General features: G+C 42.6%; 1 protein-coding gene across 5 annotated transcripts in view; it reads left to right on the forward strand.

The window, feature by feature from the left end:
* Positions 1-23,940, forward strand: part of PLD1 (phospholipase D1) — a 142,022-nt gene that overhangs the window by 111,966 nt on the left and 6,116 nt on the right. For all 5 annotated transcript variants that reach the window (XM_039490032.1, XM_039490034.1, XM_039490030.1 and 2 more), the window contains 7 exons: positions 8,345-8,455; positions 9,888-9,976; positions 14,480-14,593; positions 16,456-16,505; positions 17,298-17,432; positions 21,291-21,444; positions 23,155-23,272. In XM_039490032.1, coding sequence (XP_039345966.1) covers positions 8,345-8,455; positions 9,888-9,976; positions 14,480-14,593; positions 16,456-16,505; positions 17,298-17,432; positions 21,291-21,444; positions 23,155-23,272 — 771 coding nt within the window. The remainder of the gene's footprint in view (positions 1-8,344; positions 8,456-9,887; positions 9,977-14,479; positions 14,594-16,455; positions 16,506-17,297; positions 17,433-21,290; positions 21,445-23,154; positions 23,273-23,940) is intronic.

A 23,940-nucleotide genomic window follows, 5' to 3' on the forward strand; every position in this document is an offset into this window, starting at 1 on the left:
GTAAATGGCATTTAATGGAATCCTCAGATGAAGAACTTCCTAGCACTTGGGCTCATTTTTAGCTCTTTGTAATAGGAGGCCTTGGTAGTCTTCCAGCTGAAACTTACAAGATTTTAAAGGATTTAAAGTGTAAACTACTTTTTATTTTAAAATGCAACTTAGCTGGCCAGATACTCAGCTGGTATAAGTCAGCATAGCTTCATTGATTTCAGCAGATAGAGACTGATTTACAGCAGTGGAGGTTTGGGTTCAGTGTGTGTAAGATGAATTATACAAATGACATTTTAAACTCCATTAGTTGTGCTGAATGCATATGTTAAATGTGATTATTAAACAGCAGAACTAGACATGTTAGGAATGCAGGGTGGAAATGGAAGTGCTTAGGAAGTGTGCCTAGGAAGTGACAGGAGGGAGAGAGAGAGTGTGTGTGTGTGTGAGAGAGAGCGAGAGAGCGCTTTTGTCAAATACTGGTGGTCAAAGCTGAGCAGGAAAAAAGTGCCTAGAATTCCCAAAATAAGTTCTTCAGCCCAGACTCCACCTGGCAGCAGCTTGAGAAAACGTTGGAAACTCTCTGCCACACCACCTGCAAGTATGCTGCTCCTTCTGATGGACAGATCCATCGTGAACAGGTGTAAGTGTTCTTTAGACATTAGGTACCTGCTGCAGGGAGAGTTGTGGGGTAGATGTAAATGTTGAGAGACCCTGCAGCATTTGCAGCAAGTGCTGTATGAAGGGGTGTGTGTGTGTGGGTGTGTATGCGCATGCGCACATGGATATGGTGCTCTGTATGCACCAGAACTAGGATGCTCAGTGTGGATGCAACCTGCACTGTTACAGGTTGCACTAAGTCTGTCACACCAGTGCAATTTTCTAGCCTAGACCCATCCTGAGAATCTCTAGTGTGTTTCTTGAGCCTGCCTCCTGATGTTGAGTTATGCTGATTCAATCAGAAAACATACTGAATACTCAGGTGACTTATGTGACCAGTCAGAACTCACCAACAGAGCTTGAATACAGAATGTTAAGTATCAAACCCAGTGAACCATTAACCATCAATCAACAGAAAAAACACTAAGCAAAAAACAAAGGAATTGGTTGAGAAATCCAGTAATGAATACATTTCCAGAAAATTTTGATCTGCTTATAGACATCTTGTAAATTATTCATTGCAAATTACACAAGCTCATCTCTAATGGCAGACTGCAGCCTTTTGAGAGCTGTCAGCCTGGCTCATCCATGAGCTGCATAAAGCTGTATACATGTAAAAACATGTTTTGCTGCAAACATGGCTTCTCCCTTGAATGTTCTTGGAGTGCAATATCCCTTCTACCTGCACATAGCAAGTAGTATTCATACTGCTGTGTGGTAGAAGCGGGCAGTGAGCCAGAGAGCTTCTTAGGGTACATCTATACTACCCGCCGGATCGACGGGTAGTAATCGATCTATCAGGGATCGACTTATCGCATCTCGTCTGGATGCAATAAATCGATCCATGAATCGACGCCTGTACTCCACCTCGGCAGGAGGAGTAAGCAACATCGATGGGGGAGCCGCGGCAGTCGACTCACCACTGTGAGGACGGCCAGGTAAATCAAACTAAGATACCTCGACTTCAGCTACACGAATAGATCGATTTCCCCCCCCCAGTGTAGACCAGCCCTTAGTCTGTATTTGCAAGACGACCCACTCTAGCATATTGGTACATGCACATACTGCAATTCTGGCAGCTGCTTCTTCTGTAATTTGCTTGTTTTCCTGATTTTGGTTTGTTTGTCTAATGGAACCGCACACAATAGGAAGCTGGGTTACTAGGAAACCATACAGGGAGCCTCAAGTGCAGGGAGCTCTGGCTGGCAGTGGAAATGCAGTTTACTGAGCAGTGTTATAAAAGATGTTATGTGTGTTGAAGTTATAGCTGAAGGTTAATAACTGGCTCAACATCTATTACTGACGATGGTGGAGATTCTGGCTTTTGCAGGCAGAGATCAGATGGAAAGGGCTGCAGGTAATGAGCGCCACATAGCAGTCAGATAAGCCCCCTTTGAGTAAGAGTGTCAGAATCTGGCCCTTAATCTCGCTCTCCCTCCCCCGGCCACCGCCACCATACATGCACACACCCAGGGTCTCAGCTCGGTTACTTAGCTTCCTTGTGTAGATACCCAAAGCATCACCTCTGGTATTTCCAACTATGCTAGTGAGGCAGCTGGGTCCATCATGGAACCTGCCTTTCTCTTTCTTATCAGCTCCCCACAGCAAGACGCTCCAATGATGTAAAGTTGATCTTTGTCTGTCTACACAGTGTTACTGTGGGCAGGACGCAGGCGTCTCATTTACCTTTCAGTTTGACTGCAGTGATGGTTCGAGACATGAACAGAGTCCCTCTAGTCTTTCACAGGCACTCTTACCCAGAAGGGCAGGAGGGATATGTTTTTATGTAAATCCTTCCTCTAGTAGAGATGGGTCAAACCCAGAAACATTTATTATCATTGTTTATAGAGCACTAGTGGTAGGGTAGAGTCCTTTTACAGGCAAATGGGAGACAAATTCCCTGCTCCAAGAAGAGTAAAATCTAATGGATAGTTTTAATGGGACTTGCTGAGTGCTAGACACTGTTGAAAATCTGACCACTTCTTTTATCTGCGTGAATGGGAGCTGAACTCTCTGTTTGAAAATCTGGCTCCAGTTGTGAGTGCTGACTGAGCCCTTTTGAAATTCTGGACTTGATTAGATGAAGGATGGGTGGGGAGTGGGACATTGCCACAGAAAGCCCACTGACTGAGCCATGATGCTGATGTTTTATCTGTATTATCATAGCGGCCCCTAATTGTTAGTTTCACAGGTTTTGGTCTGCTCCCTCCATCTGTTTTGTTGTCACTTCTTTGAGGGGAGGACTGGGGTTCATAGGCCTTCTGGAAGAAGTGTTGTAAGGAGCTGTTGGCAGGAAGACAGGGTGAAAGCACGGCAGAACAGGTCTGGGTGGGGTTTGGATTGCATCATGGGGCAGTCGAGTCAGTCCTGAGGGAATGCACTGGAAAAGATGTGAAGAAAGGAATTAGAAAGGAAGGAGGGAGTTAGACAGCTTGTGGGTTGAGTCAAGCATTCTCTCAAAGTTTGGGGTTTGATTATCATAGCACCTTGGCTCATGCAAAAATCAAAACTTGTTTGACAGGGAGTCACCAAACTGAAATCACTCTCAGTTTTTCCAACTCTAATTTCCACTTATTATCTAAGCAAGACACAGTAAGTCTGTGACATGGTGAGACAACATCACACCCTGATCATACACACAATGAATCATCATGCACCCTGAGTGGCTCTTAGAAATTTGCTCCACAGTACATATTGTTTGCAGTTATGGAATAACTCCCAGCAAATACTGGTGGTGGTGTTGTTGCTTGGATTAAAGAGGTTAAAGGGATGACAGCACCTGCATAAAAATTGCATGAGTGATGGGAGGCTGCAGAGCAGAGGGGGAGGGAGAGGAGAGAACACCAGTGCTGGTTTCTGTGTAATATGCCTAAGTAGTATGCAGACCTTTTCTCTGAAACTGAAGGATTTTGCATTTCAGTTTATTAATTTTGAATGCATTGACAAGAGAGGACAATTTGACAAGAGTGGTAAATTACATATTAGTAATAAGTAAATATTAATTGAAAAGAAAGTTCAGAGCACATATAATTAAGCTGTGGCAACCTAAACCTCAGTTATTACCCTGGGGTATACAGTGACCACTCAGACCTTTATGAAATAAACGGAGTTGCAACTGAAATCTTCCTGTTTCAAAGGCACAGACACCTGCTAAAAGAGAATCACATTTTACTGTTAACAGTATAGTTCCCATGATGCAGAGTTGAGGAGTTCTGGTTCCATCCAGTAGAGGGTGGTAGCACACGTGTTCAGATGCAGACATAAGCCAATTCATTACAATATACAAATATTACCAAGATGATGATGCATACAAGAGAGAGGATGTTCCAGTGGTCAGGGCAGTAACCTAGGATTTGGGAGACTTGGATTCAAGCCCTTGGTCGACTGCAAACTTCCTGTGCGATGTTCAGTGAGTCACTTAGGGCCATATTTTTAAAGGTATTCAGGCGCCTTTGAAACTCTGGCTCTGTGCCTCAGTCCCTCATCTGCAAAATGGGAATAAAAGTAATTCTTTACCTCACAGGGTGTTGTGAGGATAAATATATTAAAGACAGTGAGGAGTTCAGCTACGATGGTAATGGAGGCCATAAAAGTACCATAGATAGATGACTGGATGTGTGTCTACCCTGAAATATATCTTTTTAAAACCTGTCATCAATGTATAATGTGCCCCTGCTGGACTCATGTTGACTGATTTTAGTGAGAAGCAGAACCCTCAAATTTGGTTTAGTTAATAACGTCTATCTTTGACTGAAGGACTTTGCCACAGGGTGGAATGGCAGAGAAGGAATTCCTTTAGAGTTTGGAGCAACAATGCTGTGACCTGTCAAGCTGGTGTGATAATTCGGTGAGGGAGGGGATAAAAGAGAATTTAAAAGGAGAGGGGGTGTCTGGACTGGCTAGTTGTAAAGCTGTGGGATTGAAAGTGATCAATCTCTTTCTGATCTGGCGGTTCTCTTGTTGGATGATTTTTCCAGCCAACCATTAGTTTGTCTCTGAGTGGGAAAGCCATTTTTCAAATTGAGAGAGGCTTATGACATCCAGTATAAAATGAGAAAGAAAAAAAAACCACATTGATTTATTCCTTGTCTCCTGCAGAACAGCAGCTACTGCTGCTAATGGAGGGTTTTTTAAGCTGTTGAAATCACTGCATTAGTACCGACCCTGAACAACTTATTTGAAAAGCAGAAATGACTCTGCTGGGGACACTGGGAAAGTTAGCCATTTATTCTAAAGCACCCTTTAAATATTGGTGGCTCAGGTACCATGAAAGCACCAGTAGAGGGGAATTGTATATTTTACAAATGTTTTTGTAAAAGAGTTTAATTTTGGATCGAATTCCTCAGGCAAGGCTGGCTTTTGGCACCCATGAAGCCCACTGCCATATGCTCCCTGCTGCTAATTGCTGCAGATTGCGTCGGTAGCTTCTGGCCAGTGGGCTGCATGCACTGTGCCACTACACCTTTGCAACAGAGGGGTGAGAAAACCTAGTGGAGGAGCTGCAGCTCAGCTGCTTGCAGCCAACTACACCAGCAAACCCAGGATAGGGAGCTGAGCTCTGAGTTTCACTGCTGCAGGGCATGGCGAGTGTGTGACCAGCATGAGAGAACAGAGAAGAGTAGAGAACATTGATGCTCATTGGAATCCCATCATCTGGAGCATTGGCGCAGCATCAGAAGCTATCTAGGCAGCCAGAATTTCCCCCCATACTCACAGAAAGATCATTCCTAGCAGCAGCAGAAGGTGGCTGCTACCTCCTGGCCCAGACATCATCAGATACTCCCAAGAGGCTGGGCAGTGTAAGTTTGCTCTAAAATATAAGGGCCTGATCCTCTTGTACAAGAGGACCTCTGGTAGTGTAAAGGGGCATTAAAATGGGTGGAAGTATAATTTAATAGTGGCATCTTTTTAAAATTAGTTATTCTTGTTGCCACCCTGGCTATGTTATTCTTTATATGCCCACTATTCATGATAGGTAAGCAGACTAATTTCCTTTAAGATTCCTTCCCTCTGTTCTACTAGTAGAATATCATTGCAGTGTCCTGTCTTATTACTTCACAGTCCTTCAGGACAATGTGTACTTCAATGAGATGCTCTCTGCAATTCTCCTTTTTTTTTCCCAAAGAAACTCTTTGACAAACAAAAGAAAACAAAAAAATCAGCCATAGTTTCTCTAGTTGTTGCTTAAATATCAAAGCTCTTCAAGTCCCATATTGTGATGGTTACTGTCTGCTGTAATTTTGGCTTTTTGAATAATGTCCTTTTCCAGAGTAAGAATACTATGTATAGAACTAGAACTATGCATATCCAATGAGTTATTAAATACATCTACTAAAAGTTTGCCAAGTTCTTTCACACTTTCCTTAAAATCCTGGGATGGATCCCATTCTGCTCTGGAGTTTTTTCACTCATCAGATTTAATTTGTTAGTCTCTAAGGTGCCACAAGTACTCCTGTTCTTTCTGTGCACTGGAGAGCACACAGAAAACAACCAGCAATAGGAAAAGGGAGTTTCACAAGACAGCATGAACATTGGGCTATGGGTTGTAAAAAATCAGCCAGCTTTCTATCTAGAACAGCTGACTTGATGTCTTGACTAATGCAGTAGGGATGATAACACCTTCCCCCGGGAGGTTCTTTGGGTTTGTTCGGGAGCTCAGACCTGCAGGTGCTGCTGAGTGCTATCGGTGGGGTGCTCAGCAACCTCAATACCCCCTGACTTCAGTAGGAGACCAGGATGCTCAGCTTCTTGCAAGGGATGCTCGGGAATTAGTTTGTCCAGCACGTTTCCACCATGCTAAGTAGTAGTTTTGTAATCAAATGTAGATGCTAGTGGTGTCACACATGGATGTGAGCCAGACACAGACCTTGAAGAAGGAGGTGAGCTTCTTGCAAAGAGTTCAAGCATGCCATGAAAGTCACTTAACACAGGTTGATGTAACCCGCTGGTCAGTGTGGGTAATGTGTCTGTCTCTGCTCCCAATCCCTAGAGGATGCGAGTTTGTTACCCTCTAGCTACAGAGGCTGGCTGTTCAGATCCAGCTGCAGTAATTTATGCTTTCAGCTCTGGAGGTCTCCAGTTTAATCCTGCTGTTGGCCAACATTACAGCTGTCACAGAAGTGGGAATTTGTCCAGTATTTGACTTTGCTGTGAGTGATGAACTTGGATGAACTTTTTCTATCTGGAGGAAATATGGAATCCACCAATCAATATGCGTGATGTGTCCCCTAACAGAGCGTGCGAGTCCGGTTCAGATCTCAGCCATAGGGACTAGGGGCCAGATCCTTAGCTGGTGTAAATTGTCATTGCTCCATTGAAGCTTGTTGAGATATGATAATTTAGCTCAGGACCTGCCCCTTTTCCTTTAGCGCAAGCTGTAGATACTCATTCATTTAGCTCTACAGGTTCCTCGTTCAGTTCCCAGTGTTAGCCAAGATGGTGGCCATCATGTTGATTAAAGGGTTGCTCCAGGCATAGGTGTGGTGTGCCTGAAGGAGAGGAATGAAATGGTAAGGGGAGAGCTCGGGTGGAGCCCCGAGAGTCGGATGACATGTAGGAGGAGATGAGGTCAGAGATATTGGAACAGAATAGTGAGGGGAGGAGCAGAATCTTGAATTGAACTGGAGAGATCTTAAAAAGAGAGAGGCATGGTCAGAGCAGAAGGTGGGGAAGACTATCTAGGCAGTGGGGGGGGTTGCACTCACTGAACTGAAGAGAGATGAGATTGGGGAAAGGACAGTGAGTAGGAGTTTATAGTAACAGAGGCAGGAAACTATGAGAGAGCACAAACCAGAGTTTCAGCAAAGGACAAAATTAAACATGGGTGAGAGTGTGAGCAAAGGGTATTTCCGGTATTAGTTTGGTTGCCTTTTGACAAAAGCTTTCGTGCTACATCGGGGATGTAATAATATACTCGGAGGATCTTGAAATGTCTGTTACTTCAGAAATGCCTGTTCTGATTGACAGTCAGAAAAAGTTTTCATGTGAATTTGACCTACTGCAAATTAAAAAAAATAAATCACAAATCTGACAGATTTGACCAGTTTTGGAAGAATTTTTCACAAAAATGTAAATACCCGTACTTGTTTAGGGCAGAGACTGCCATTCCTGTTTAAAATTTGGTGCCATTGGCCCTTGTATTATAATGCACCATCAGTTTTTGGGCAAAATTCACTGATTTCAGTAGGTACTTCAGCTGTAAAATGGATGGCATGTGTCTCTGTGCATAAGAAATTAATGCCTAATCTGGCACCATAAAGGTCAATGGAGATTTTGTTATTGACTTCAATGAGCTCAGGATCAAGCCTTGAGAAAATATATTAAAGGCAATTCAGCATTGCAAGAACTACAGTAAGTAAGAGACATTTGGAACCAGATTTGCCACTCTGTCTCTCCAGTTTTACACCAGTGTAATTCCATTGACTTTACTGAAATTACTCTGGCATAAAATTGGGGTAACAAAATGGTGAATCAAGGCCTTTATATTTTCATCAGACTGTTTTAATTTTTTAACAGTATTTCTAAGCTTCATTTCCCTTTGTTATACATATAACATGTAGTTAGCAAATGCTGTGTGTGTTACATAAGTCAGTGAAATCCTGAAAAATAAACCAACCAGTTCAAAACAATTAGTAAGGGGTGCCAGTGCCATCTTATATCAGGGCAGAACTAAAACAGCTAATCTTTCTCTTTACAGGTCCTCCGTTCTGCTGCAGATTGGTCAGCTGGTATCAAGTACCATGAAGAATCCATCCACAATGCTTATGTTAGCGTGATAAAAAACAGTAAACACTACATCTATATCGAAGTAAGTACCAAGGATGCAAGGCAATGACCGTTTGGTTCAATGAGCACATCCTGTGACCCTCCGCAGGATATCCTGTGAGCACATCCTGAGCACATCCTGTGACCCTCAGCAGGCTAGTTCTTTATTTTATTCTCCTTTTGTACATTTTGAAACGTTAATATTAATATAAAGCCTCATCTGCAGCCCCCTGATGTCGATAGGATTATGTCCATTGACTTGAATAGGCTTTGGATCAGGTCAGTAATTAATGTACCAGTACAGAACTCTAAAATACAAGGCCACTCCATTACTATTTCTGTTTCCAGAACCTCTAGCAACGTTTGTCTCCCGTGCAATGTTCTTCGAGCTGCCTTCTTGGTCTGCTGCATTCCCAGCCCTACATATCAAAGTGTTCGGTCTCCCATCGATGCGCAGTGGACTCACTTAATAGTATTTTAGAACTTGCATAATTCTCCTCTATATGAATGGACTTATAAATGCAGGAAGAAATGGCTGAATGGAGACACTTATTCTGTATCTGTTTCCATCTATTGTTTGGATGTTTTTTACTTGGTAGTGTTTAAAGAGGGAGATTAATCAAGAATAATTATTCCCCCTGAGCGCACACACAGACACCATTTAATTAAAATAATATGTTGCCATCCAGGAAAACATTGTACAGGATGTAGCTTTATTTGCTTCTTGACTCAGAATAGTCCCACGACCCTGAAAGCATGTAGATTTATGACTTTGTAGACAGCATGGGTGAAATACTGATCCCAGTAAAGTCAATAGCAAAACACCCATTGACTTCAGTGGGACAGGATTTCACCTCATGTGTCAAAGTAAGTGTTTCACAATGGCAATAATGCTGAATAATTATCTGGAGATAATTACATGCTTGGGAAGCAGTCTCTAACTTGCGTATGCTTTGTGCTTTGCCATAGCCACAAAATCAGATTATTTTTTTTAACAATTCTGAGGATTGCTCATTTGAGGCTGTTATCTATGCTGATGTTGAAAACAGTCACTTAATTGTTTTCTTATCCTAACAAAAATCATACATTCTGGTTGAGATTTTTGTAGTGATTAAACCCTGTGATCTTATTGTGTCATTGCTGTTCTGTGTTCAGCAAAAATGTTTGTTTTAAACTGTAGCAAAATGGCGCCCCATTTATCTATCCATGCCCCATTATTGTAGTATCTGAATCCATGACGTTCTTTAATGTATTAACCCTCCCAACCTCTCTGTGAGGCAGGACAGTGCTATTATCCCCATTTCACAGATGAGGAGTTGAGGCACAGAAAGACTAACTGATTTGTATAAGGTCTTTGAGGAAGTCAGTGGTGGACAAAGGAAGTGAATCTGCATTCTGGGCCTAACCACTGAACCATCCTTGGCAAAAAGACAGTGAGATGATTCTGAATTTCTTTGTGTTCACTTTTCCCTTAGAACCAATTTTTTATTAGCTGTGCTGATGACAAAGTCGTTTCTAACAAGATTGGAGATGCCATTGCTCGGAGGATTCTTAAAGCACACAGGTATTTTTTTGTTTTCAAAAGAACTGTCAGGATCTTGTTACTAGGGGTACATCCAGGCTACCCACCGGATCGGCGGGTAGCGATCGATCTATCAGGGATCGATATATCACGTTTCGTCTAGACGCGATATATCGATCCCCGAACGCCCTCCCATCGACTCCAGAACTCCACAAGGGTGAGCGGCGGAAGCGGAGTCGACGGGGGAACTGCGGCCGTCGATCCCGCCCGTGAGGACGGGAGGTAAGTCGAAAAAAATATGTCGACTTCAGCTATGCTATTCCCATAGCTGAAGTTGCGTATCACATTGACACACACACACACACCCAGTGTAGACCAGGCCTAGGATGATATTAAAAATATTGTAAGTGGAATCCAGACTGCATTTGTAAGACACGGTTTAAAATAATATGTTAAGGGACACAGTCCTTACTCAGAGGCAACATTTATCTGGGCCAAATTCTGCTGTTACACCAATGTAAATCTGCAATAACTCCACTGAAGTTGATGGCATTATTCTGGACTTGCACTGGTGTCGCTGAGTGTAGAATTTGGCCTTATAAGATATGTTACTTCAGTCAAAAAGCAAGTTGTTGGTATTGCATTTGGTAAGTCTTACCTAACATTACGGGTCCATTGCCAGCGTTAGTTTCATGATTCTAACTGTTCTTCAACTTTACCCACAAGTAAGTTTAATCATATAAACTGGATACGTGGTTTATTGAAGATCTCTATGCAGGGGATTGCTTTTAAATGGGGAGAGTGAAAGCCGCTATACTCTGAGGAATTTGACCGTGATTCAAGTTTAGACTATTACTGCACTGCCAGCCCCTTCTCTGATAAGTGCTGGAGGATATTTACAATGCCCACATCACTGCAAGAGAACCGTAGTATTTTAAATTGTACAGTAGCTACAGCAGGTTGCATGGATGGATCAGAGTCAGATATCTTAGTGCTGTCACTTAAGAACTGGCCTAGTGGTAACGTGGCTAACTGGAGCGTTTAGCAGCAAAGGAAGTAGTTTTGCCTTTTCTGTGATCCTGGACAGCTTTGCTTACGTTTGTTTTTCTGGCGTCGATCTTTCAGGATATGTCTACACTGCAGTAAAAGATGCACAGCTGACCTGGGTTAGCTGACTCAGGCTCGTAGGACTCAGGCTGTGGGGCTATAAAACTGCAGTGTAGACGTTCAGGCTAGGGCTGGAGCCCAGCTGTGAGACCCCATGAGGTGGGAGGGTCTCAGAGCCCAGGCACCAAGCCAAGCCCAAACATCTACATTGCTATTTTTAGCCCCACAGCCCAAGCCCCACTAGCCTGAGTCAGTTGACTGGGTTTGAGGCTTGGTGCCATGGGGTTTTTATGCAGTTTAGACATACCCTAAGACATTTGTCATACCCTATGGTGTTGGATTGAGTTTATTGCAAACCTTCCTCATTTTCCTTCCCCCTTTCAGCTAACACTTGTGCTTTTCACTGTGCATGTGGATGAGTTTGATTTACTTGCAATGTCTGGTCTCTAAATATTCCTCTCGTTCATAAGCATGTGTGAGCTGATTTTCAGAGGTGCTAAGGTCCTCAGAAACCCATTGGAGTCATCTTGATTTCAGACTCTTCAGTGCTTTAGCATGAAATACAGACAAGTGAAGGAAGTGACACTCCTAAAAGAGAGGGGGGAGGGTCTGATTTTCTTCTTCTTTACGCTGGTGTAAATCAGGAGTCATTAAGATGATAGCAAACCAGTGTGAGGTCAGAATCTGGTTCGGAGTGATCAGAGACACCCTGGAAGAAAGACAGACAGTGGAGAAATTGGTTTGCTTCAATATGAACACCACTGTCTACAGCCAGAAGGCAGAACAACTTGGGGATAGATACAGGAACCTGGTCATTGAGCAATGTATAGTGAAGGTAACTGTACCATGCTATGGAGAAAAGCCTATAGGCTGATTCTCTTCTCATGCCAGTGTAAATCAGGAGTAACTTCAGTGAAGTCTATGGAATTATACTTGGGTAAAATCAATGAGAGAAGAATCTGGTTCTGCATCTACAATTGGATATACATCAAAGCCAGAAATATTTTGTTGACCAAGTTTACCCACTTTTGCAATGTGTCTCACAGTGGCATTCGTATTCAAAAGTGCTAGTATTTGTATGGCAACCCAGTGTTTGTGGCTCCCTGGCACTTGGCCATTGTGGTGCAGCATAGTCCCAATCTATCAGCGTAGTCTTGTTAAGATGGAGAGCCATTCCAAACATATTGTAGATTTCTTACCTATCCATAATATCATATTTATCTTGCCAAGACTGGATGCAATAGGCTGTTTTAACACATACTGTTGGACTGGGTTTCCTCTTTGTAGCTTAAACAGCTGCATTAGAGCCAGCAGAAAATCTACTGTTTAGGCTACATCTACCTTATGAGCACAGGGTGTGATTCCCAGTTCACGTATATGTAGTTGCACATCTGAGAGTTACCACAAGTATAAATAGTAATGTAGCCGTGGCAGGACAAAGCTTCCTGAACAACCTGGGTATGTACCTCGTGACTTAACGGAGTAGAAGATCAAGTCCATGCTGAATCACCCAGATTGCATTTGTCATAAAGTGCATGGCATTGGCTAGGATGAAGGGAGAAGTGATGTTACACTTTAACTTCCATAGAGAAGGGGAAAAACGCCAGCTGGCACACAGATATTTAATCCTAAATGGAAGATCTTGGTGGAGTGTTCTCAGTCAAGTATCATATTTCTCTTTTCTGTAGACAAAAACATTTTCAACATTCATAATGTTCCTCTTCTCCTTGTCTCCTCTGTTTCATTGGCATATTTTAGTAGGTTTTATTGTGTGTTTAGATAAGCAAACTGGGTTTTGTGTAAGAACTAGCTGATTATAGGTAATTTTTTCTCCCAATACAGTATATTTTCATCAATATCAATAATTATATCCTTAATTTCCAAATCTTTGCAATTTACATCTCTTCTATAATGTGCACATGAGACATTTTAATCATTTCTAAAGTTTGCTTTAAAAATAACATTTAATTAAAATTTTATCTATAAACATTTGACAGCTTAAGCTAGGATAAATAGATTCCTTCAGTACTGTATTCCCTTTGTACTTCCTTCTACTTACTAAAGGATACACTGTATTATTCAAATACTGAGATTACAAATGACACATTAAACCATGAAGTGCTTAAGCATATGCTTAGCTTTAAGCACGAGTAATCCTACTGATAGTCCAAAGCAACTGGCAATAATTTCAGGGCCACCATGGTAGCTGTTCCATTAACAGTAGAAATTCCTCCGCTGATACATGTACTAGTAGTCACATGAGAACCGGTTTTGATCTCCTGGCCATTATTCTGGTCTCTCATCTGAAGGTGCAAGCTAATTAAGGATTTACCAGGAAAAAATGGTCTTAGCAAAAATGTAAACTGGTCCACCTAGATACTGTTTTTTAAAATGGCTTTATCCATACATTGCCACCTAGTGATGAGTAAATTAAATAAGACTCTTTTCACATGTAGAATACAGTAACAAAACAATTTGGGCTTTGATAATTTAGGCAATCAGAAATTCCGCCCCATTATTTTCATGGTGGTAAAAACAGCATCTAAAGCCAGGGAGCATTTGAATTTTAATTAGTGAAATTGCCGTTGTTTGGCACCCTACTGTTATTTTGGATTACTCAGGCTGAAAGGCATCTCTAGAATTAAGCCACAGCGGAAATTGGCTGGCCCTCAAGATAAGCATCTAACTATCAACAAAGAAATAGCAAAAATGGGTGGATTTAGCAAGTCAGAGGTAATCCAGGATCAGATCACAATTAAGGATACTTGAAAACTGAACCCTTGTGATGTATGAGGCCAAATGTTTGCCCTTTCTAAATATTCTGGAAAGGCCCATTCATCAAAAGCTGGCAGTGCACTGAGTTTTCTATCTATCTCCTCTCCCAGTGTGATCTGCAGCTTGGAAACAGGACAAGGTTGGGAGAGGAGGAAAACTGTGGATTTAATTTTGTTTTCATGCTTGTATTGACTTTACAATAATAAATTATGCTGCTAGCCATGTTCAATAAGATGCTGTCTGTTTAAACTGAGGTTCTCAAATGCACTTATTTTCATAAAGCTAGACACAACAATCAAGAAAATTACCTCACCCTTGCATCTCTGTGATGCATACCATACCTCTTACACTTAAATAAACATGTTCCAACCTTTCTTTTTATTCTACACCTGTTATTGTTGTTTTCAGTTCTTGGTAAATTACACCTTCTGTGCATGTGCATTTAAATAAATGCTGTAGCACTGACCACAACTGTGGAAAACCTGAACCAAAAATACATTTGATTCACACTCCCTTAAAATTGAAGTAGAAGCCTACTACAGAAACCATAGGAGTAAGTCAATGGAATGAGAGCCAGTGAATAAGGACTGGTTGCAGGACTGGTGAAAAGAAGTTGAAATTGCAGGAAAATGTCGCAAAGGATTATTGGATTATTTATTTTAGGGACAACAAACGATACCGAGTGTATGTGGTGATCCCACTGTTGCCTGGATTTGAAGGAGATATTTCAACTGGAGGTGGGAATGCACTGCAAGCCATAATGCACTTCAACTACAGGTACTGTGCACAGGCCAAAAAAGGACATGGTACTCTGAGATCTTTATAGTGATCTCCATGGTTTTGTTGATGTGGGGTTGGTAGTGATGATTTGTACGGTGGTAGTGACCACAGGCTCCAGTCAGAATCAAGGCCATATTGTGCTAGGCACTGTACATACATACATACATACATACAGCATGTTGGAAAGAAAATGAACTGTTTATCTGTGATACAGTTTTTACATTACACGCCAACAGTATTTTATATTATTGTTGTTGTTTACAATAGTGACCTTGGATTTAGAGACTAGCTAATAAAATCCTTGCTGAGCTCATTGTCTAGCCCGCTTTCTGGATGCTCCATAAGGCTCCAAAATAAGTTTGTTTTCTACAAGCACATAGAGCTGGACTTACTTTACTCATACTTGAAATTTCTACCCTTCTTTTAAGAATTTACTACATTTACTACAATTTAGTACATATCACTATGTTTTTTCTAGTTTATCCGTGTGATTTTGATATTTTTTTAGAAGCCTGACAGTATTTTAGTATCAATTTTCCCCGTGGTTTCAACAGAGCTGAAATTAACATGGCTTTATTTGTTCAACAACAAATATTAGCACCACAACTCTATCTTTCTTTGAGCTCCACCATCATTAAAGATGACAATCCAGCCCAGAGAAGAGTGCTTTATTTGACTGCCCTGCTGCCCAGCCACATTGAATCTGGAATAGTTCTTAACTTGTTTTAGTTTTTGTCATATCTGTCTTATTCCAAAGTTCAGAGGGAGCTCAGAGCTTTATGGTTTTGTCAGCCGTATGGCTTTTGTCGAGGCCCTAGTTAGGTTTCATCAGCAGAGCTTGAATTTCTTGCAGGTATCTCACACAGATTCTGAGATCAGCCTGAGAGGAATAACTGACTACATTTTCAAACACGGGCACCTATATTATACCCTGGAAATACGTGCATAAATACTGATATTTAATGTTCAAACAGAGCACAGGAGGCCCCATCTGAAAGACCCACACCCAATAAATTTCACGGTGCTAAATATATCATTTTGCAAGGATTGCAAAGGTTCAGGCAGGCCTCAAAGTTTTGTAATCTCGTGCTCCACAGAGCCTGGTGGTAGAGTGGGGTCGGGGAAGAGAGACATTTTCAAAGGCACAAATGGCAGTTAGGCCTTAAATCCTAATGAAAGTCATTGCAGATTAGGCACATAGCTACCAATTATGCCTTTTAAAATCTCCCCCATAGTCTTTTTCAAAGCTGATGCTCAGACTGCTCAGCGATCCCTTCTGGTCCTTGGGACCCCAGGCTCCTCTCTCCTTGTTCAGAAGAGAGAAGCAATCCCAGCACAAGGGTGATGGCAGGGGGAGGCTCTGAAAGGGGAAGGAAGTGACACTGCTCTGACTGCTTTCTGGGGGAGGGACAGCTGAAGGCAGCATGGTTTTATAAGGGAGCCATTCTACCACAGGGGTGGTGAGACCAAGGGACCAACATTGAGAGTCCAGTGACCAGCAGAATCATACTTAGGTTATGTCTACACAGAGATTTTTCAGCCCTGTGAGCCCGATTTGGCTGGCCCAGGCCAGATGTGGATTTTTAACTCCATGTAGACTACAATATCTTCCCCAGCATAAGGTGACCGACCAGTGGTTTATACGAACTTCTATGCCTTCTGGGTTCTACACCCATGTTGACATTTGTTTAGGAAAAATGTATTCTGAGAATGTCACAGCTCTTCTCTTTATATGGTACTTAAAATGTGTCTTGTGTTTGAGATTAGCACATTAGGATTATCGCTAACTTCACATACTTAATTGTACGTCGTTGCTTCAGATCGCTTGTATTTGTAACTGCCACCTTAATTCTTTCCAGGACCATGTGCAGAGGAGATAATTCTATCCTGGGACAGTTGAAAGCAGAGAGTAAGTGCTTTGTTTCCCTCTCTGTGTAATGTTCATCATTAGGTCTTGAGGACCCTAAACTTTGATTGATTAGCTATAAAGCATAAATGAGCTCATCCAGTCATCAGTTATATAAACTTCAATAACACAAAATACTGCAATTATGTCAAATATCAAACATCTTCAAAATAAGGAAAACACACAAGCCAAAAACATCCGTGTATCTGACGAAATATAATCAAGCAGTAAGATCCAATCAGTGGCATCCTCGTGGTCAAGACTCCCAAAGTTTATTTCTGTTTAGCTTGACGTTGTGGTCAAGTTGATTTCTAAGACTGGGTTATGCAGCACAAAGATGGAGTGAGGACAATAGAAGTGTGTATTTTATAGATTGTTGGGTGGGGAATTCTTATGTATGATTCTTCACCAATTTGAGATTTTGTTTATTGGGTCATATAACCTTGGGTTGTTTTAGAGATGGTTTTTTGTTACACTGTTGCTTGGCACCCAATGACCACACAGAGATAAAACTATTTAATTATAACACTGTTATCATAATTGCTTTCCTGGGGTCAGCCTGCATCCTTAAATTTGCTTGGATGGAAATCAGAGCACCACGAAAAACATGTTTCATAAATACACATGCCATATAATACACCCTTGATTCATGTATCTTTGTCTAAATCTGAACTGTAGGTCATTTAAAATAGAAAATGGTTTCCATAGCATGTGCAGACCAAAAAATGGTTACAACCTCTTCCCCACAGCTCAGTCAGAGAAAGCAACCACCTCATTGTCCCTTTTAATCCTCAGTTGGAGATCAGTGGATAAACTACATATCGTTCTGTGGGCTTCGAACCTACGCTGAGCTGGACGGAAATCTCGTCACTGAACTCATCTATGTTCACAGCAAATTGCTTATAGCTGATGACAACACTGTCATCATTGGTGAGTAAAACAGTTGCAGGGGAAATTTGTACCATTTGACTACCCTGACTGAAAAATCCTGTTAGATTTCTCTGCCCCGTACAAAGTGCACATGGCTATCACTACTTGCTGTGCTCTCTTCCATTTTACCTGCTAACCCATTCCCTGTGTGATATATTGAATTTAAATGTAAAGTAATTACGAGTTAATGGGGGAAGCGAGATGGAGGAAGGCTTCTAAAGTGTATTGATTAATTGATAAAGAAATGTGGCTTTGAAATTCCCCCTGGTGGTTAAACTTGTCCCACCACAGGGAATTCTGTCCATTTGTTTTCATCAAACTCAGCTTTAGCCACTAAATTGCAAGAGTTGTCATCTGTTCCTTAAAGAACAGAATGTGCTGTGAAATTTGGAAGGCTTGGGGAACATGTGACCATTGGGAAAATATGTTATAACAAGTCATAGATGCTGTTCATCTGTCTCTCTGTTGTATATTTATTATAAGGCCATAAAATAACAACGTAAGGCCAAATTCAGCTCTGATTTATACCACAGAATACAAGAGAAGAATTTGACCCAGAGTTACTCCTGTTTCTTTAAGAAAGCCCTTTTCAGCCTGTTATAGCAGTATGAAGGCTTTGCCCATGAGCATCATAATAGGTCTTGTAAGAAGCAGAACAATACTGTCCTCCTCCTCAGAGACAATCCTGATAGCATACAGCCTTAGATAGGTTGAAGTTTGGATTGGGGGTGGGGGTGTTTGCTATGTAGTTGTCCTTTTGATAGTCTTCTCATGTTCCCTATGAAGAACAGCCACAATAGTTTTACTATTGATGATCATACACACAGGTCTAATTCTGTGGTGCATCCACCTAAATGCAGGCAGGCATGGTGATGTGCTAGCTGTATGTTTTGCTGACATCCAAGGGTATGTCTACCCTGCCAAAAAAAAAAAAAAAGACCCATGGCAGCAAATCTCAAAGCCCACGTCAACTGATTTATGTTTGAGGGGGTTCTCACTCTGGGGCTAAATATAGCAACGTAAATGTTCAGGCTGGGACTGGAGCCAGGGCTCTGACACCAACCCCCTGGCTGGGTTTCAGAGCTTGGGCTCCAAGAATGTATACACGGCTATTTTTAGCCTTGTAGTGTGAGCCCAAGTCAGTTGACCCGGGCTCTGAGACTCGCTGCCGCAGGTCTTTTTGCAGTGTAGACATACCCCGAAGAGGCTTAGGCTCAATGTACCAGCTGTGGAGCTAAATACATCCTCCAGTGCTGCCCCATGCACCTGACACATTCCTACCGAAGTGCCAACATTCTAGTGGGAAAAGCAAGGCCCTGATTCTGCAGCTGCAGTAGGAGAGCAGTGACACAGATGTTTACAAGCCAGTGAGGCACAAATTTGTCCTACCTTAAATTTCCTGCTGATTAATTGATTTAAACATCAATTAATTTGGTAATTCCTTCCCGTCCCCCAAAAGAAAAGAATTCCATGTGACTGAAGCCCTGAGTGATTGAAGCACATGGGAATAAATTCTTAGTTCAGCTGCATTGTGGAGGAGTGTGAGTATTTTAAGGGGGTTGACTTTATTTTTCCCCTTCTCACTAGCAACTCCTGATAAAGCAGTAGTCAGTATATTCGGTCACTGGGATTACTAAAGGATCTGGGTTTCTTTATGTAGGAACCCGCTTGTTGCAGGGTTTTTGCTTTGCCTGGAGTGTTTTGTGGGTATATGTTAATTTGCTAAATCCCAGCTATTGTAGTCTCTTGCTGCGCCTTCCTCTAGAACAAACTCTTGCCTGCTTTTCTGTGCCATGTTTTTTTTTTCCTGATCTCTGTGCAGAACAGGTTAAGCTCCTTTGGAGTTAAGTTTTTCTGCAAGCATTAGGCGGGCAACTAAGCAAAGTGCCTAAGTGCATTGTCCGTTTTATATGTGCAGCGTGATTATGCACTCACTTTTGGATGCCCAGTCAGTGGGAGATGCAGGAATGGGCGCACAAAGTCAGAGGCTTGCTTAGGGATAGTTGCCAGTTTCTCCCTGACTGTAACAGGATCCTGATGCAAACACCCGTTGGAAATAGCTAAGGCATTAGAATGATTCTTGGCTGCATGGGCAGTTAGCTGATCTGTGTTGAATGAGCTGGTTCTCTGAGCCCAGTTCTTAGCATGTGTGTGTCCCCACCATAAAGACCACAATCAGAATCTGAACTAATTGGCACCTGCAAAGAGTGACTAAACACTGGATGGCCATAGAGAACCTGCCAGTCTTGGAGATGATCTCTGGAGAACAGAATGAAGCACAGTAGCCGAGTACCGGGGAGAAGTTTCTACTACCCATCTCCATTCTTGTTATATGGCCAAATAAGCGTATTCTCTGTCACTCTGGCACCTTTAAACTGCCATAACTGCACTCAAAACATTTTTAAAGAGAGGGGAAAAGTTATAATGATATATTAGGACGTGTGCATATATTCTGAAAGAATTGTCTGATATTTTGGCTCTTTACATTTTGTACAATATGTTTCAATGCTACCTCAACAGCACAGCAAAGAATAGAAAAAGAACAAATGTCCCCGTTGGTTAGAATGGCCCCTACGCCCCCGGAGGGTATATTTTCATTGTATTGGCAATACTTGGGAGCTGGCACACATGGCTCACCATACATAGAAATGAAAATTTGGCCCCTGGGAGTTTTGGAAGCCTTACTAGTTGCTAGAAACTGGAGTCCTCCACCTCCCTCAGTGCAGTATGACTCAGAAATTATTTCCTTCTTTCTTAACCCCACTCCCCGCAAAAATTCCCTGAAGGTGTTTTCTTTTTCTGTTTATTTTAGAAGAAACGCTAATGCTGCGTAAGTGGGCTCTGCTGTGCAATTTACTTTAACACTGATTCTGCCTGGGCTTAGGGCACAAATCCAAGTAAAAAAATGTCCTTTCTTATGAAATAAATGCAGCAAAGAAAATCCATAGAATGACTTCAAACAAAGAAGCCAGCTTGTGTCATTAAACATATTAAATAAAGACCACATTAAACTCTGACCCTTCCCATGGCATGCCATGGTATCGGTCTGCAAAAATAGCTGGAGGCTACTGAGAAATTAAGCTTTGAAACCTTTTGTGTTGGATTCAAAATTGTTTAACCTTCTTTCATGCCCTGGAGTTTATGGAGAATGTGGAGATTTTTCCCCCCACATACTGATCTTGGCTCTTTTGTGGCTCTTTAAATCAGAAGTAGCTCTGATGGAGGGTCTGCTCTAACAAATCTTCATCTCGAGACTCTCCATCCTTAGCAACCTAAATTGTTTTGCTAACGATAATGTTCACATGGCATTTACATTGATCTTCTCCAGTTCCAACAAGTGGCAAAGGTAATTTAGCCTGCTCTCTACCACCTACTGACAAAGGAGGAGATTTTTAACCTATGAACTCCCGTAGTGTTTTATCACTTCCATTGGAAGAGACTGAGGACAACTGAGTTCAGGTCAGCTAAATCCAGGCAGCTGAACTTGTCGTATGCACAGGCAAGGAACCACACAGTGGGATGGTAGAGGGTGGTTGACACTAAAGTGATGGTGGTAGGATATACACAGAAGAGTGTGAGGTTTGAGGTGAGCTACTCATTGAAACTCTCCTTTACACACAAGAGTGGTGTGTCTTTCTACCTAGTCTCAGGGCATACTGTGAATGCTGGGGCCCTGCAAAGGAGAAGCTGGCAAGACCCAGTTCTTAAAGTTATTTGGTGCCTAACTCCCATAGCTTTGAGGATCTGGGTCCGCGTCCCGCTGGTGGTAAACAGGCCTATCACCTTTGTGGTGGTCGCATTCCTTGGGGAATCGGTATGTATTGTTTATGGTGTTACAGTTTTTGTTTCCCTTGAAAGGCTCTGCTAACATCAATGACCGCAGCATGCTGGGAAAACGCGACAGTGAAATGGCTATCATTGTGGAAGACACCGAAACCGTCCCTTCAGTGATGGATGGAAAGGACTACAAAGCCGGACGATTTGCTCAGTCACTCCGCCTCCGGTGTTTTAGGTATGAGTTCTAGAAACTAATTACGGTGCATGGAAATCTCATGCTAAATTCTTGGGTGCCAGGAAGATCTTACCCACTGAGGTCTTTTCCCAGCAGGTTGTGGTAATTAGTATTTTGTATTTGTGCAGGAAGATGCAGTCCTGCTGCCTTGCAGGCAGTGCCGGCTCCAGACCCTAGCGCCAAGCGCGTGCTTGGGGCGGCATGCCGCGGGGGGCGCTCTGCCTGTCGCCGGGAGGGCGGCAGGCGGCTCCGGTGGACCTCCCGCAGGTATGCCTGTGGAGGGTCCGCTGGTCCCACTGCTCCGGTGGACCTCCCGCAGGCGTGCCTGCGGAGGGTCCGCTGGTCCCGCGGCTCCGGTGGACCTCCCTCAGGCATGCCTGCGGATGCTCCACTGGAGCCGCGGGACCAGCGGACCCTCCGCAGGCACGCGAGGTCCACCGATGACCGCCAGAGCGCCCCCCGCAGCGTGCCGCCATGCTTGGGGCGGCGAAACTCCTAGAGCCACCCCTGCTTGCAGGGATTGCATTCCTCATTGATTTTGAAAAGGGAACATCTGTGTAGTTGTCCATAAAGGATATGCACAGGATTAAAGATATGAGTGGGTTTAACTCCTGTAAAATCAATGAACCTTCACCCACTTACACATGGACTGAGTTTAGCCCAGAGAGTTTTGTGGTTGCCTAGATTTCCCATGCAGTGTCCCATTCCTTCCTCCCCCCTCCCTCCCCATGACTATTTGGATTACAAATCTTGGGCGTCTGTTTTTGTTAAATTTTTCCTTGACCCCTTCAGTAGGAGGAACGTGCACAGAAGACAATGGAACTTTGCTAAGGAACAAATACTGCCACTGCACTGTATCAGTTTTAGGGGGTGGTGTCTTCTTTTTTGTACTAGGGAATTTGTTCAGTCAGAGAAGCCATCTGGCCAGCAGCGCAGCTATTTTCTCATTAAAACACTTTCCCCCCCCATTTTCCATCTGGATGGTTTTTAAACATAAAGGAGGAGAAGATAAGGCAGCGCTAAGGCTGACAGACTATTCTGTGTAGGAAATAGTGGCAGACAAGGAAGTCTCAGTGCGCGCAGCACCATCTATTAAGTATCAAGGACATTATCTAAGGGAACCCTTTTCTTTCTTCTTCAGGATTGAGTTGTTGGGTTGTTGTTTTGTTTTTTTTCACATTGAAGAAGGCGTGTGCCTAGTGGTTAGAGCAGGGGACTGCGAACACACAGCTCCGCTACTGACAGCCTGATTTTGCAAGATGCTGAACCTCTCTTGGGAGATGTACATTCTCGGCTCCCATTGGTGGGACTGACTAGTATTCTGAACTGATGACTTCAGTCCCCTTCCATTATTACCTTCTGGAAAACCTGCTGTTGATTTTGCAGAAGGTTTCTCACTCTCTGATAAACAATATCTCCATCTTTTTAGTATATGTTTTTGCAATGCTGAGCACAATGGGGCTGCAATGCAAAGAATAATAATAAAAAAAATAACAACATGGGTCCTTTATGAGTTTTCGGTTTTGGATGGTTTGCTAGAGTCACTTAACTCAATAACTGCACGACTGGTTTTGTTACCTGCTGGCTTTGTCTTCCTCCAGAAGAAAGAAGCTGATTACAAGGATCACATTCCATTCCTGTTCATGAAAATTCTCTGGAGGGTTCTGTGTTACCTTCCAGTGACATCAGTTCTTCTCCCCCCATTTTCAGGGTTGTTCTTGGTTGTTCAGCAGACCTCAGTGATGATCTTCAGGATCCAGTCTCTGACAGATTCTTCAAGGAGGTGTGGGTTGCAACAGCTGCCCGCAATGCCACTATTTTTGATAAGGTGAAGTACCTGGCCGTTTTCTCTCTTTGCTTCCAACAGGCTCACTGTTGATGGATGTAAAGGAGAGAAGCAATATTTTGGTTTTGTGGGAGAGGGACTGTGGGCCAGGAGGATTCAATCTCTAGATCTCATCAAGATGTTTTAAATACTGAAATTATACAAGCTATGAGCAGCAAAAGGCCACATCAGATGAAGGGTTTTCTTTTTGCCAATGGCATAACTTTTTGGACCCTTAAATACTGTTGGCAGACAAGCAAGGTAGCAACTCTGATTGTCCTCACATTTCTACACTGATTTTACAGAGTATTGTAGTTCCAATTTCTGGAGCTCTTGATTTACATCAGCATGTGTCCTGTAGGAAAGAATCATCTATTTGCCCGTATGCAAAGCAAGGCTCACTGATAAAGCAAACTGGCTATTGCTAATTTTGGATAATCTCCTGTAGGGATCAGGAAAAGTCTCCGGAATCCTAATTTGCAAACTCCAATCTTTTGCGATTGCTGTCCAGATTTTCTCATAAAGGCGTGTGTACAAGTTGTTAAGCTCCCCAGGCTCCATTAGCCAATTCACTTAAAAATATATGAAGGTGTTTACAGTAGCGTCAGTTTCCACTGTGGAATGCATGTCGGGATATTTTCCTGTATGCTTATGTGCCACCTCCTCTTTCC

This window comes from Mauremys reevesii, linkage group 9 (assembly GCF_016161935.1).
Source record: "Mauremys reevesii isolate NIE-2019 linkage group 9, ASM1616193v1, whole genome shotgun sequence".
NCBI lineage: Eukaryota > Metazoa > Chordata > Testudines > Geoemydidae > Mauremys > Mauremys reevesii.